This window comes from Mugil cephalus, chromosome 12, assembly GCF_022458985.1.
Source record: "Mugil cephalus isolate CIBA_MC_2020 chromosome 12, CIBA_Mcephalus_1.1, whole genome shotgun sequence".
In the NCBI taxonomy this organism is placed as follows: domain Eukaryota; kingdom Metazoa; phylum Chordata; class Actinopteri; order Mugiliformes; family Mugilidae; genus Mugil; species Mugil cephalus.
In genome coordinates this window covers 1,866,954-1,880,847 of record NC_061781.1, presented here as the reverse complement: position 1 = coordinate 1,880,847, position 13,894 = coordinate 1,866,954, and the positions used below count along the sequence as shown (strand labels likewise).

Below are 13,894 nucleotides of genomic sequence, written 5' to 3'. Positions count from 1 at the left end.
ACATTAACTGGACATTTAGAGTTTGAACTCCTAACATGTGTTCAAAAACAAAACAGAACTATTAAGATGGAAAAATCACTGAGAAAAAAACCCACACCAACTTAAAACAGACAGACCCCAGATGGACTCCTGTTGTTCTGCAGCCCGTCTCAGCTTATTCTGGCTGGTTCCCATCTGTTGCGCTTGCCCTCAATTTCCTTCCACTTGTCCATCTGTCTTTCTGCATCTTAACTCCTTCTAACCACAACAAAACCTCAGCTTCTACACATCTCAATCCAGATTCTTCTTATCTATCACCTATTGTTTTTAAAAAGAAGATGAGTGAGATCTCAAAGTGCCAAGAAAAATCAGATCATTGAGGACATAATAGCAACATGATACACCAATCAGCCGCAATATTACGACCTTTGAGTAAATAAGATCGACCATCTTGTGACACTGCAATGTTCTGCTGGGGAACTTTTGGACCTGGCATTCATTCATGTGGATGAGACATGTACCATCTACCTAGACCAGACACCCCCACCCCATAGCAATGACACCCCTTGATGGCAGCAGCCATCCCCAGCAGGATGCAGCCGATACATGCATATCAAGAACAGCACAAGGTGTTGACCTGGCCTCCAAATTCACTAGATCCTAAACTGATCAACTATCTGTGGGATGATCCATGGAGGCCCCTCCCCTCAACCCACAGGTGGTCATATCGTTACGACTATTTCCTGTGCAGTAATTTATCACATTATTGACCCAAAGGCCGTTAGTGTGGCGTATAGATTCAGGTCATATCAAATGATGAGTGTCGTTACACGACATCTGGATTTCATCATTAGACATGTTCCAAATGATAGAGAGAAAAATGTCGCTTTTAATCCTCTCTCCATCATGACATAAACTCCGCCCAAACAATATGACTGGTTCAGCAGATATGTGTTGGAGCATCATGAGTTCCCAACGGACAGTCAAACCAGCTGATTAGTTTCTTTAAGCTTATTTCCCCAGGATTCACTTCACTTTCAAAAGAAATGTGTAAGAAAAAAAACAAAAAAAAAAAAAACATCAACGTCCGACTGAAGAAGCTTCCTGCACATTTTCACTCATTTTCAAGGAATGCTTTCCACCGATGCAATTTGCCCCCCTCTTAATACCTAAACGGCCCCCGGGGCAGCCACAATGAACTCTCTCTTCTCTCAATAGACGTCTCTGTGCTGCATACTCATCTGCTCCTGTGGTGCCAATGAGCAGATTAAACCCAGGGGGGACTGAGATCCCCCCCCCCCCCCCGGTCTTGACATGTACTCTGTTTCAATTGATACCTCTTGGATCTCGTAGTAAATACATCAGTAGTATGTAATGACTGTGAGCAATGTGTGGAGGATCTTGGTGGTGAGGTTGTAACATCCTGCTGAGGCAGTGAAAGACAAAAAGACAAGTTGTCCTTGTCAGATGGCTGTTTAATAACATCCAAACCACAATCTGAGGGAAGATCCTCTCATAAACAGCTCACACACACTTCATCATTCACTCTGACATCAAAAGAAGAGCTGTAGCAATCTGCAACACCTCAGACAAATGAAGGGCCAGGGGCAGAATCTGAAATCTACTGTAAAACTTTTTTTTCTTTTTTTTTTCTTTTACAGGTTACATGTTTTTGACAGTTTTTGTTATTATGCAGTGCTTTTAAAATAATAAATAATCAATATTAAAATGTGTTCCTGATTCATTCTGGTGAATTGACAGAGTGTGAATCCTAATAAATCTGGGGCCAGTAAACAAAGGCCATTATGGATAATGAAGTTTCAACAGATGTTCTCTAACCTCTCCTACTGTTTCACCTTTCCATCCTCCACCCTCCTCCTCCATCTGTGCACGTCTCTTTTCCCCCTGCTTCTCGTCTGCACTCCTTTCACCTACACCACTTAGCTTCATGCAGCTCGGAAAAGTTTGACTTCTGCGTCTCCATCTCAATATCTGAACACATCCAGTCGGTCTCCTCCACCCCACGCGCCCCATGGCCTGGTTAGTAAGGTGGGTCAGGGTTTAGCTCTGGGGCAGCTGCTGCTGGAGTCTGTTATTAAGAGTTCACACATGAACAGACTTTCCATGAGAACCGAACACTGAGGGGGGCGGGGGTCACCTCTGCTCACCTGAATGGCACTGACAGCTTTCACTTAGAGTCACTTTTGTGAAGGCACCAGTAGAAACACACTGAACAAACCAACAACGATATGCAGCCAAAGAGAGACCCAAGAGAATAAAATCTTCTTGGAATTATGATTTGAATTTGGAAGCTCAGATTTTGATTTCTTGAACGAAACTAGAAGCAAGTCTTGGGAGTTACTTTTTTTTTTTTTTTTGCAGATTTGGGTGTTTCAGATTCACATTCTTTTGCAGCTTTCAATCTTTTTTCTTTTTTTTAGAGTTTCAGATTTTATTTTTTTCTTCAAAAGTGGTAGATGTTCTTGAATTATTTCTTTCTTCTTTATTTAAGCTTTTTTTTTTTTGGACACATTATGACCTGGATGACTGAGAACATTAAAACAGACACACAGTTACCTTTACAACCCTTCTCTACCCCAGCTCCTCCTTTTAGCTTTTAGCTTTAGGTTTTTGTTTAACGCTCTCTGCCGGTGCTTTTGTGCACACCCCCCTGTCTTAAGGCTCATTTAGGGTACCGCAGGACATAGCTGCTGTAACCTACATGCGTAGACACAAGTATAAACATGAGCCATTTCTACTTGTGTGCTCGTCAGTCTGGATCACTCTGTGAAATCTCCACCCAAACACTAGTCAGCGCTGTGTCCTTTTTGCCAGTCGGATTCGTTTTTGTTTCCACTTCCTGCTTTACTTTAAACAATGGCGACTTTCAACAAAATTTCGCAGAAGACGAGGCTTTGTTTGATGTGTTCCATCTTTATTGATCCAAAACAATCAATTCAAAAACTGCTGAGATAGTGAAGTAGCCGGTAACACTAAAGTGGAAACATGCTACTACCAAGTGAACCAATCACAGCTCTTGTGGTCCGTGCCACCGCTGGGTGTAGTCACATTTTTGGGGAGGTGCTCGTGAACCACGGTGTAAGGGTCTGCACATGGTCTGCTCCGTCAACATGGAATTGAAGCAGAAGCCTAAACTGCCTATTAAGCTCTCGGTGCACCTACACGGAGGAACATACCTACAGAGATAATTTACTGCAAATGCAAGAAGTTTCTTTGACTTTGACTAAAGTGGTACATGGAGAAGACACCTGACTAGATGGTGTATAGGAAGCAGAAGGATGGAGAGTTTTCTCTGTTTGTCTAGTCACTAAGAGGCAGAGGTTGTGGTCTGCATCACTGGTGCACATCAGGCTATGACTAATGCTGGATCTGACGCAAATTCATAAACTTAGCTCAAGAAAATGAGGAAACTAGAAAAACAAAGTTGCACATTCAACTGCTTTTTCTGAAAGAAACCACGGGTGCTTAAATAAAACTGAGCACTTCTTCCTGTGCACGAACAAACCATCATTGGCCTTTGACCAGCAGCTGTAATTTCTGCAGAGAGGTTTCAGGTTCTTCAAAGCCCTTGTGTCAACACTTTGAATTTACCTGCAGAGTTGCTCATCTTAAACTGCCGCCTCCGGGTGAAGTTTGACATTTTATCCGCTGCAGAGCCTCAAGCAGCTCGTTTTATCTTCAGCAGGGATATCAGCCCACATAATTACCGGCCATAACAAGCCAAGCACTGTCCACTCTCTGACAAAAGGCCGAGGTGTTCAGAGCGCTTTGTTTTACCGCCCTACCCAGTGCATGTCTTTCCTCTTCCACTCTGTCTTGTTCATGATTAGTGGATTTTTTACTGCTGTTGATTTCTCTGACTATAAATAAGAGAAGGACAGACTTTCTAAACTTGTATTTAAAACAGTAAATCTTGCATCAGTGCATGAACTTGTCTTTCATAAATCACCACCTGAAGGAGATGGAGTGTAGCCAGGTTTTGTCCTTAAATCCAATGGATTTCCTTTTGCAAATGTACCTTCTGTCAGCTTAATCTGCTGAGAGTGGAAGGACACTAAATTACTGTCAAATTCAAATGACGAATTGCTCCTCCTACAAAAGCTGAGATTTCTATTCTCGCTGTCAGTGCAGAAAAAAAGAGTGGAGAAAGTTCCAGAGGAGACTTTAACAAGATGCTGCAAGCTCCGTCCCCTCTAAACTCAGCTGAGCGTTTGTCAGGAGCGATGAATTATGTTGAGTTTAAATGAGGGAGCTGTAAGTCAACTGCTGAAGGAACACTGCAGATCCCTGGGTAAAAATATAGTTTTAGCTACAAGTCCAGGCAAATGCCATTAAACTGGGTCGATGCTATTAATCTTGAGGTCAGCCTGGTGAACCCCAAGTGTTGTCCGTTTGTGTTTGTAAAACATTTTAAAATGTGCTATAAATGCTATAAATATAAATATATTTAAATTATTTAATATTTTCTTATCATTGTCTCAGTGTTGACAGTACAGGGAATATACTACTACACTTATTTACTGCTGTCACACTTTATACTGCTGCTTTACCACGCGGCCAAGGTAACAATGAGAGAAAAGAAATGTGAAATGTGATAAATAAAGAAAAGCACACATTAGCATGTCAGATCAATACCTGACCTGATGTCTGATTTCATGAGGCTGCACGACACGTTGTTTACTGGTAGAGGGTATGTTTTTGTGGAGCACACCTTTACTTAAGATCCCACACATTCATTACACAGTTAGATATGACTGATATAACACTTGAAAAGTTTATAATCTTTAAATTTTGACTCAGAAAATCAGGAATTCCAGACACATAGCATTTCATGACAGGCTCAACAAGTAAGTCTGTGTTTTACTTGTTCTGAGGCTATAAGTGGCTCCTAGTAAAAAAACAACAACAAAAAAACAAAGAAATAAAAACAGAGGCTTTGACTGAGACGTTGGCAGAGGAGGAAACTCTTCTCGCTCAGAGAGGCATTTCCTGACTCACTGTGGAGGTAATCAGAGCCATCAAGGCTCAGACGCAGCAGAATTAGCTCACTGCTGCAATAATTAGACCCATTAGTGCTCTCCCACTCGTTATGTCTTTGAAGGGCTGCCAGCTGCAGAGCGTTCATTCAGCAGAGGAGTGAACAGGGAAGCCCTGGTTTGTGATCCTGTGTTTGGGATTTCTCAGCTCATTAGGGAAGCAAAATATCACTGGGGACTATTATTAGATGAGAAGAAATCACCAGTAGCAATCGTGTGGGTAATGACATTAAGGAGGGAAGTCAGGGAGGTGTAACGGCCGAAGGGCTTTACTGAAACTTCCTGGACTGAGTGGAGGAAAGGTCAGGAAAGACCCGCACACATTTGTACGGCTAGCTCTGTGAGAACCACCGTTTTAGTCATTTTTATATTTCATAGTTTTAGTAGGTGAAAAGTCAATTTTTAATTATTACATTTAGTGAAACTGCAACCAACAACGTAAATTTTGTCAGATATTTTATACGGCATCTTTAGACAAAATAATAAATGAAACTTCAAATTAAACAAGCCAATACAATGAACACATATTCCTGAGATAACTTGCCTGTCAGTTCACTCCAGAGGACAGTACCCATAACTACTGTAGTGCTAATTCTAGATATAGATATATGTATAGATAGATAGAAAAAATGTTGTGTGTGAGATTTTACAACTGTTTCGACAGTTCGACAGTTGTTTGACTCTGTGTCTGGGTGTGCGGGTCATGGTTCAGTCCTGTATCAGTAGCTGGAGGTACTGGTGCGGAAAGGAAAGAATGAGTGAGTGGAAGAGAGACGGAGAGAGGGAGTAGAGGGAGTAGAGGGAGGAGACGGGAGGGAATCTGCAAAACAAATCAGGGCAGTGTCTACAGCGTGAACACACAGGATCCAACAAACAGTGAAATCACCACGCAGGGAGCGGGACAAGTCACAAACAGCAACTACAACAAGAAAGAAAAGTTCCTGCTGTCATTCGCAGCCTGTAGCCATGGCGACGAGCCTCTGGCCAGATGTGTGTCCGGCCGCCAAGTCGAGTGCACACTCAGCAAATATGCAACATCTTCTCGTGTGACTGTGAGCTGGCCTGGACTCACTGCTGACTCTGCGTCTGTGTGTTTCAGGAGTGAAGTGTGCACAAAACGTTGGTGGAAGCCAAAAGATACAGATTTCACCAGAAAACACAGCCAACTGCAAACATTTCTACAAAGACACAAGACTCAAGGTTCAAGAGTCTTTATTGTCATTATGAGAACATAACAAAATTTCGCAGAGACCCCAGCTTAAAGACACACATAAGTACGTAAACATTTAAATACATGATCAGTTCACAAATGTAGGTTTGTCTCTTTTTGGTTGCAGGTAGGAAGCCTGTTCTATGGCAGTAGGATCATGCCATAATTCAAAACTGCAGAAATACTTGAAAGATAAAACTCAGTGTATGAAGACTTAAAATGAAATAGATAAAATAGTTCAAACAACAAGTCTGGTAACAGATTTAATTATGGGGCTTGTTTCAACTAGTGCTGAGAAAGAAACCCTTGATAATGGATAGTTAACAAATCAGAGCAACAGATTATAACACTAGAAGTTAAGGTATTCTCAGGGAAAGTCTTAACTTTTTGTCCTTAAAAGTAATTTTAAAACCGATTACAGCTGTTGTGACGTAAACAAATTCGACACAACGCTTAGATGAAGTCTTCTGTCCATCGGCACATAAAGCCCTGCCCCAAACCATGTCCCTGTTCTTGTAAAATAAAGTATGAAATCTCAAATATCAAGTTTACAAAACTTTGTAAGATGAGTATTTGTCATTGTATTGCACTTTTCTTTCGTACATTTTTTTTTTTTTTTTTTTTTTTAAAGAAAGTTGGGTCACTTGCTCTTCATCTGTTGGTTTCTAAGACCATTACACAATATTTCAGAACAAATCTTCAGCCTTTTTACAACAGCCGTTCTACAACACATGTGGGATTTAAAAATAAGTAAAGATATTTTTATTGTAAAATATAAATTCTAACTCCATAGATTGCTTGTAAATACTGCCTGTAAATCATTTGTCACCAGTGAAACCCTTCACTCTCCACAGACTGTTGTTGCAGCTGCAACTCAATTTCTTTCATTTGAGTGAGGAACTAAGTTGAGATGTTTCTAATATTTTCCAACAAATGATCTCAATGAAAATTGTTGGTATTTGACTTTAGTTGAGCAGAGTACTAAAGCAGAGGCAGAAAACATCACGCTGTCTGTTGGAGCTGTCAAAGGGAAAGTCTGTCTGCAGCCCCCATAAATCATAATGTGTGAAAATACAGCACATCACACAAACATGTAGCAAACTCCCTGAAATCCCTTCGAATAGAGTCATGTTTAGGGTCCTTCCTTCCTTGGTACTTATGCGAACGCTTCAAAACGATTTCTGAAAGACGAGGTCACATGACATCTAGAAGTTTTATTTGGATGTGGTTGTAACAACTCAACACAACAAAAACAGCACTCTGTTTACCAGTAGTCAGGGACAACAGCCTTATCATATCTGCTCTAAGAGCTGGCCACAGTGAAACTGAGCGAAAACCACATCCTCTATGTGACTCATCACAGGACCGCATAAAGGTCCAAATATCTAAATGTGAGGCATTAGCAATGAAGTAGTCATGGTCCAGACCATGTATTAATGTCTGACCTGGGCAATCTGAACATGAGGCGTTCACGCCTAGTATAAAAATGAGTCTCCACATGTGACATGCTTTTTCCATTTTATTTCATAATAGATTTTTTTTTTTTTTTCTCTGAATGTCTAACACAAAACTCCCCCTCCAGTAGATGGGTTTAATGAGACCCAGGAAAGCCCCTACTGGGCCAGGACAGATGTTAATGCAAGGTCTGAACGGGGCCCCCGACGACTGAGTAATGGGTGTGTAATATGACGTGAGAGGAAAAAGGTCCAGGGCATTTTGGCCTTAGATAATTTCACTTGCAATTATATGAATGGGAATGAGGAAGCAGACATGAGGAGATTCTGAGTCAGTGCGTGCACAAAGCTATGAGAAACTAAATCCAGTATCAGGTGGAAAAACTTAATGTCCGCGTCTCGGTTTTCATTAGTCTGAGATGACAGACTCCTGCTACCTCCGGATTGGCTCTTATCGTTACAAATGCTTCACGATGGCCTGGACAGGTCTGCCTGAGCTATTCAGCAACCAGGCACACGGCTTCAGCTGGCACCACGACTTCTCCAGAAAGACTTCATCTGGTAATATGTTGAGACTGTAATGTGGTTGGCAGTGATAGAGTGAGGCACCATGACCGAGTTTCTCCTGCAAAATGTGATATTTCAAACTTCAGCTTCCAAGTATAGACTGACTGATGCACACTTTAAACTTCTGCAATTTTCAAATTGACTGTTTTGGATTAATAAAGGTTAACTGAGGAGGTTTGGAGATACAAACATCTGCATGACGCATCTTCCAGTCACCATTGTTGAAAGTGAAGCAGGAAGTACAAACAAAAATTAAGTTGAGACCGATGAGCACACAAGTTTTAATGGCTCGCACAGGCACAGGCTACACTATGTCCCACAGAGTTAGAAACCGCACTGATGATCTTGTTTTTAAGGCATTTAATTGTGAGCAGTAAAGATTAGAAAAAAAATGGGGAGGCGGTTTTATATACCAGGGGTGAACACAGGGACTAAGTCATACATCTCTTCTGATTTTCAGCATTTGAGTTCAGCGGCGTATCAGCAGCTCTGGGTGGACGACGTGCTGAAACACAGTCTTGTAATCCTCTCTTTACAGCAGTTTGTTATTCATCACTGTTCCAACAGAGTGAGCGGCTGCTCGGGGTATCAGCATTTCTTCGTGTCAGGTGCTCCGTCTTTGGGTCTGTCAGCTCCTCTCAAGATTTAATGTACAACTCAATTAGGTCGTGACGAGGGCGGGGGGTGGGGTGGGGGGCGGGGGGCAGGGCAGGTGTCAGATGTCAGGTGGTCAGTGTGTGGTGTTCTGCCAGAACTCAGAGGAGAGGGATCTCTTTTAGCCAGATGAGGCCAGCCTCTCTGTGTTTTTCTTTTTTCTTTTTAGCACACTTTCTCCTACACAGACTGCTTTTAACAAGCATCAAGCCTCACACACTAACCAGATGGTGATTAGTGAGCACCACAGACCGTTATTGCTGTCTAATCAAATTGCCAGAACGCTTCGGGGCTGCTGGTCTACACCGCATTTAGTTCCCCTAAATGCTACTTACTCACCTAAACACTCTATTTTCCATCATGTCTCGATGGCAGCTTGGTGTATAGAGCACACGTGGCCTCACACACGCACAAACAAGCAAACTGGTTAACCCGTAATAAGTGCATAATGGCCACACATGTTTTAAAGGCATTTTCCGGTAACATTCCTGCACCGTGGGCACATTCCTTAACGTAGAGGGCTGCAAGTACACCGACAGGCTGGCATCAATCATGTAGCTGCAGCCGAACGAGTGCACATGTTCACACAAACACCAGAAAGTCCAGTTCAATTCAGGGCGACTGGTCGATCCCTCCCCGTGGCGTCTCTGTGTGATCAATTGCTGTCACCAAAAGAGTGTTTGTGGTTCCTGTACTAGAGAGAAACTGACTCATGAATAACCTGAGCATGGAGGAAGGCGGTACGCAAAACAAGCGCACACGTAATGCTGACTAACGCACATGAATCCATACTAGTCTAGATGTCTTATCTCCCCGCTGTAATCATTCAGGATTCTTTAGAATAAGTGCAACAGTTGTGCAGTGCAGGCAAGGTTGTGTGTGTGTGGTTTGGGAAATGGGTACATGAAAGTAAAACCCGTGTAATTATCACCACAGAGCTCTGCTGCAAACACACAGGAGGTAAAATGAAACTAACATTTTTATTTATATGTATTTAGATGCATTAATAGGGAGTTTTCTGAAGCTGCTCCCTGGGTATGCATGGAGGCCAGCTGCTCTGAGTATATCACTGGATGGGTTAAATAGAGAGAAACAATTTTCGCAAAGAGATATCATCAAAGGAAACAGAATAATAATAATAAAAAAAAAATAATAAAAAAAAACTTGCAGGACAGGAAGTTGGAAAATCTAAAGAAGGGGGGCTTTCACACATGGAAAAAGTGACCATGAGGAAATGAGAGGGAAGCTGAATGCTCTGTGGTTCTAAGAAGTCCTTCTGGTTTCTAGGAATTTAAAGCCTCTGGTGTCTCGTAGAATAACAAACACATAACATATAATGCACGTAATGTTTATGCCCCTGCGTTAAATAGAAACACAGGGAAAACACCAGTTGAGCTACCTACAACTGCATCGTTGCTCAATCACTGGTTGTGATATTGTCCATTTAAAATAAACTGATGAAAAATTACAATTAATTGATGCTTCACTGGAGAAAGACAACAAGAATCAGGAGTCAGTTTACAGCTCCTGAAAATGACTTTTCACTGTAGACTTTTCGTTTTAATACAGTCCAGTGTGGTTTCAAATGTTCAAACTAGTTTAAGAAGTCAGTGGATTAAGTTTACCTGTGGAGTTAAGTTTCTGGTGCAACTTCAAACTGAAGCTGGATTAATGGTTCTGCATTAATCTGGATGCCAGACCAATGTCACCAGTCACAACTGAAGCCTTTGAAAAACAAGCAGGAGGACAAATTGTTTCACTTTTACTTGAATTACTAAATAGGGCCTGGAGGGCCATGGAAGCCAGACGGACGTGCCACTTCCTGATGAAACTCCCTATTCAGTTTCATGTGTTTGATTGAGCTCTCTTTGTCGACTTTCTGACTTGTGAGAAATTCAGCTGATGTTTTGAGTCATTTTATGCAGAAAAGAGTTGTAGCATAAATACAGAACAAAGGGGCACAAATATAAATGCTAACAACGGAGCAGCCTGACACATCGCAGGCTCTACATAGGTTCAGACGCAGGTCTTTAAACTAAGTTTAATTCAAAGGTGCTTGGAAAGGGAAAGAAAAATCATGAGGTTAAAACTTCAGCCTTACTTGAAGTGAAGCAATATCACTTTAGTAAAACCACACATGCTGGAATGTCTGCAAAAAAACAAAAACGTGGGCAACAAGGACAGAGCAGAATGTCCCATTCACAGCCTCTAAACAGTATACGTGAAGAATGCATCAATCAAATGAGCAATGATTTATTCAGATGTTGTATATTAACAGTTTTTCACCCATAAATTAATAACATTGTAAAATTAAATAGCTCTATTTAGGATGTATATGTGAATTTAACAGACATAAATGATGCTTCAACATTAAAGTGTTTCACTTGTGATGGACAGAGCAAGAGAAGAAACGTGGCAGAAGGTCAGAGGGAGATTATAGTTGATTAATAAAAACAGGGACAATCCCTATCAGAGAGTCAATGGAGACTGATAACTGGAACAGCTGTTTCTATTGATCCCATCAGTCAGCACAGTGAGGCATGAACACTAACTACAACAAGACATTGATCTGGTATTTGCTGCACGTGGAGCTGTGACCTGTGAGAGCATTAAACTAGAGCTTATTCTAAAAGCACTGCTGTGACTCAGTGAAGTTTTTATTTTTGCTAATTTGCTCGGCAGTAGCCGAGGTGTTTGAGAAGGAGGAGGAGTGGGAGGTCCAGCAATGAAAGGCGAGATCTGAGATTCTTTGCAGGACTGGAGAGCACACGGGGGCGTCACAAGGTCCAGCAGTCAGGAAGGAAAGGGCTGGTTGTTGACATGGATGCTGTAAGACAGCGCACACACTAACTGCAGGGGGTTGTGCAACAGCAGCAGCCTTTAAAGAGCGTGTGCAGTCAGGTGGGAAATTCCCTGGTCACAGTCCTAGCATTCCAAAGGAACCGAGTTACTGCCGCTCCACACATCCAAGCGTGGGTCAGGTGGCGTGTTACTGTCACCCTGTTCCTGTATGTGTGGATAAACGAGGAGGAAATCCAAAAAAAGTAAAGGAAAAGTGGGGTTAGGTCAAGTTTGTGACCCTTCCCCCCCACAATCCAAGACAGGACATGTCAGGGAGTACGTGCGTCAGCATTGCCTTCGGCCAAAAACCACAAAAACAACAACAACAATAGAAGTTTAGTCCGGCATCTGATCCCCACATGGGGCATCCAGGCGTTCGTGATGTCATAACAGCACAAGATCACAGGGCTGTTGTAGATGCTACGGTCCAGTACTTATTCCCAGAGGGACGCTACAAAGCAGCTAAATGTTATCTGACTGTGTCACACTTTCACAAAGGTTTCAGTCACAGAATAAATATGATTATCTTTCTCCTTCAGGCCTGAAGGTGAGTCTCCAGCTCTGATGAAGTTATATGATCTGATACAGAATAGTGGGTTAAGGTCACGGTGTGATAAGTCTCTGCCAAAGCCTGACAAGCCAACTGTGGGAGATAAGGTGTGGGTGTACAGTATGTTACTACTGTGTCAGGCGCTGGACAGCATTGTGGATGTGAAGATCTGCTGCAGTATTTGGGGGATCTGCTTGGTGTCCATGGCAACGAACGATCTCCCCGCTGGAAGCGTCCTTTGGAGCCTGAAACGAGGACAGCAAATAGTTCATGGGGGGTTAAATGGGGAGAAATGAACTTCAGACAGAGTGAGCGCTTGTTTGCTGCATGGATTGGTGCTCGTCATTTTCCACCGATAGAGTACACCGTGTGAATGAAAGTCCTGTGTGGGCTTAGGAACAAGAAAACACAGCAACCTCTATTCAATTTGAATCATCTGCATAAACCCACTTCCTCTAACAGCTTTGTCCTTGAATTCTGCAATCTGCATATTTTATTTCCTGGGGTGGGTATTGCTACAGATTTCCTGAATTTTTTCGATTCAATTAATATCAGATTTATGGCAACATTCTAACTCTAATTTCATATCTTGCATATGGCTTTGTGTTTGTGCAGCTCTTCTCCGTCATGCAAAAACCAGTCTCATAAGTTTTGGAACAATATGATGCCGGAAATGGTGTGAATTTATAAAAACAAAAGTAAAAATAAATGTGTTTTTACTGAATCTGTCAAATCATGACTGTTGATGTAAAATTATGTAACTTTACGAATTTCCATAGGTACACCCATACGTTTGGATGCTTCTAAGACAAATTTAAAATGAAGCTAATGTTACATGCTATAAGCTGCAGTTCCTGTATTGTCCACTAGAAGCTGGATAACAAAATCATTAAACTTAAGAAATAAAAAAAAATGTTTTGTTTCTGTGGCAAATTTTTAAACTGTACAGGAAGAAACTTTATAAAATGCACGTGTCTGAATTATATTATACTATATATATCATATTATATATAAAGCATACATTTATACAGAGTTAAGGGTGTGGCTGCTTTGGATGACAGATGAGTGATCTCTCAGGTTGCTAATTGTCTTTAGCCTCAGTTCCACTCATGCTCCAACATTTTGGATTTAGCAGGGAGTCAGGTGGAGTCAGGTATTGCAAAGAAGGTTCATCCATGCTTATACACAATGGTTACTGTAACCCATGCGTTTTCTTTTCAGAAACTGCAACTCAAACGTTCGTGTTAGAGGGTAGTTTTCTTTGGCTGCTTCCTGGTCTCTTTCGCTCTTGTAGCTTCTATCCTGCTGTTCATACTCTTCAGATCCATGACGAAAGTACAAAACAGGTTACTGCGTTCTGAGCATGAAGTCAGCAGATCTTCAAAGACTCAGCAGAGAGGATGCATGAGGGGCCAGGAGCTCCAGAAAAAGCCTGGAGCACAACGGCAATGAAGAGGAGGAGGAGTGAACATAAGAGTGAACTCAGTCCTCTTTTGTCCTGCCTGCAGAGTTCAGGACTTAATCTGAGATGTGACAACAGGAGACAGGAGGACGAGCAGCAGGCGGGAACATGAGCAGACCT

At 41.9% G+C, this 13,894-nt stretch overlaps 1 protein-coding gene across 1 annotated transcript in view; it reads right to left on the bottom strand.

Moving 5' to 3' along the window:
- Nucleotides 1–9,882: 9,882 nt before the first annotated feature.
- The window catches only part of vwa8 (von Willebrand factor A domain containing 8), a 71,288-nt gene continuing 67,276 nt past the window's right edge, over nucleotides 9,883–13,894 (bottom strand). Inside the window, exon 45 of the mRNA XM_047600732.1 lies at nucleotides 9,883–12,557. Within this exon, the coding sequence (XP_047456688.1) occupies nucleotides 12,449–12,557 (109 nt within the window). The 3' untranslated portion in view covers nucleotides 9,883–12,448. The remainder of the gene's footprint in view (nucleotides 12,558–13,894) is intronic.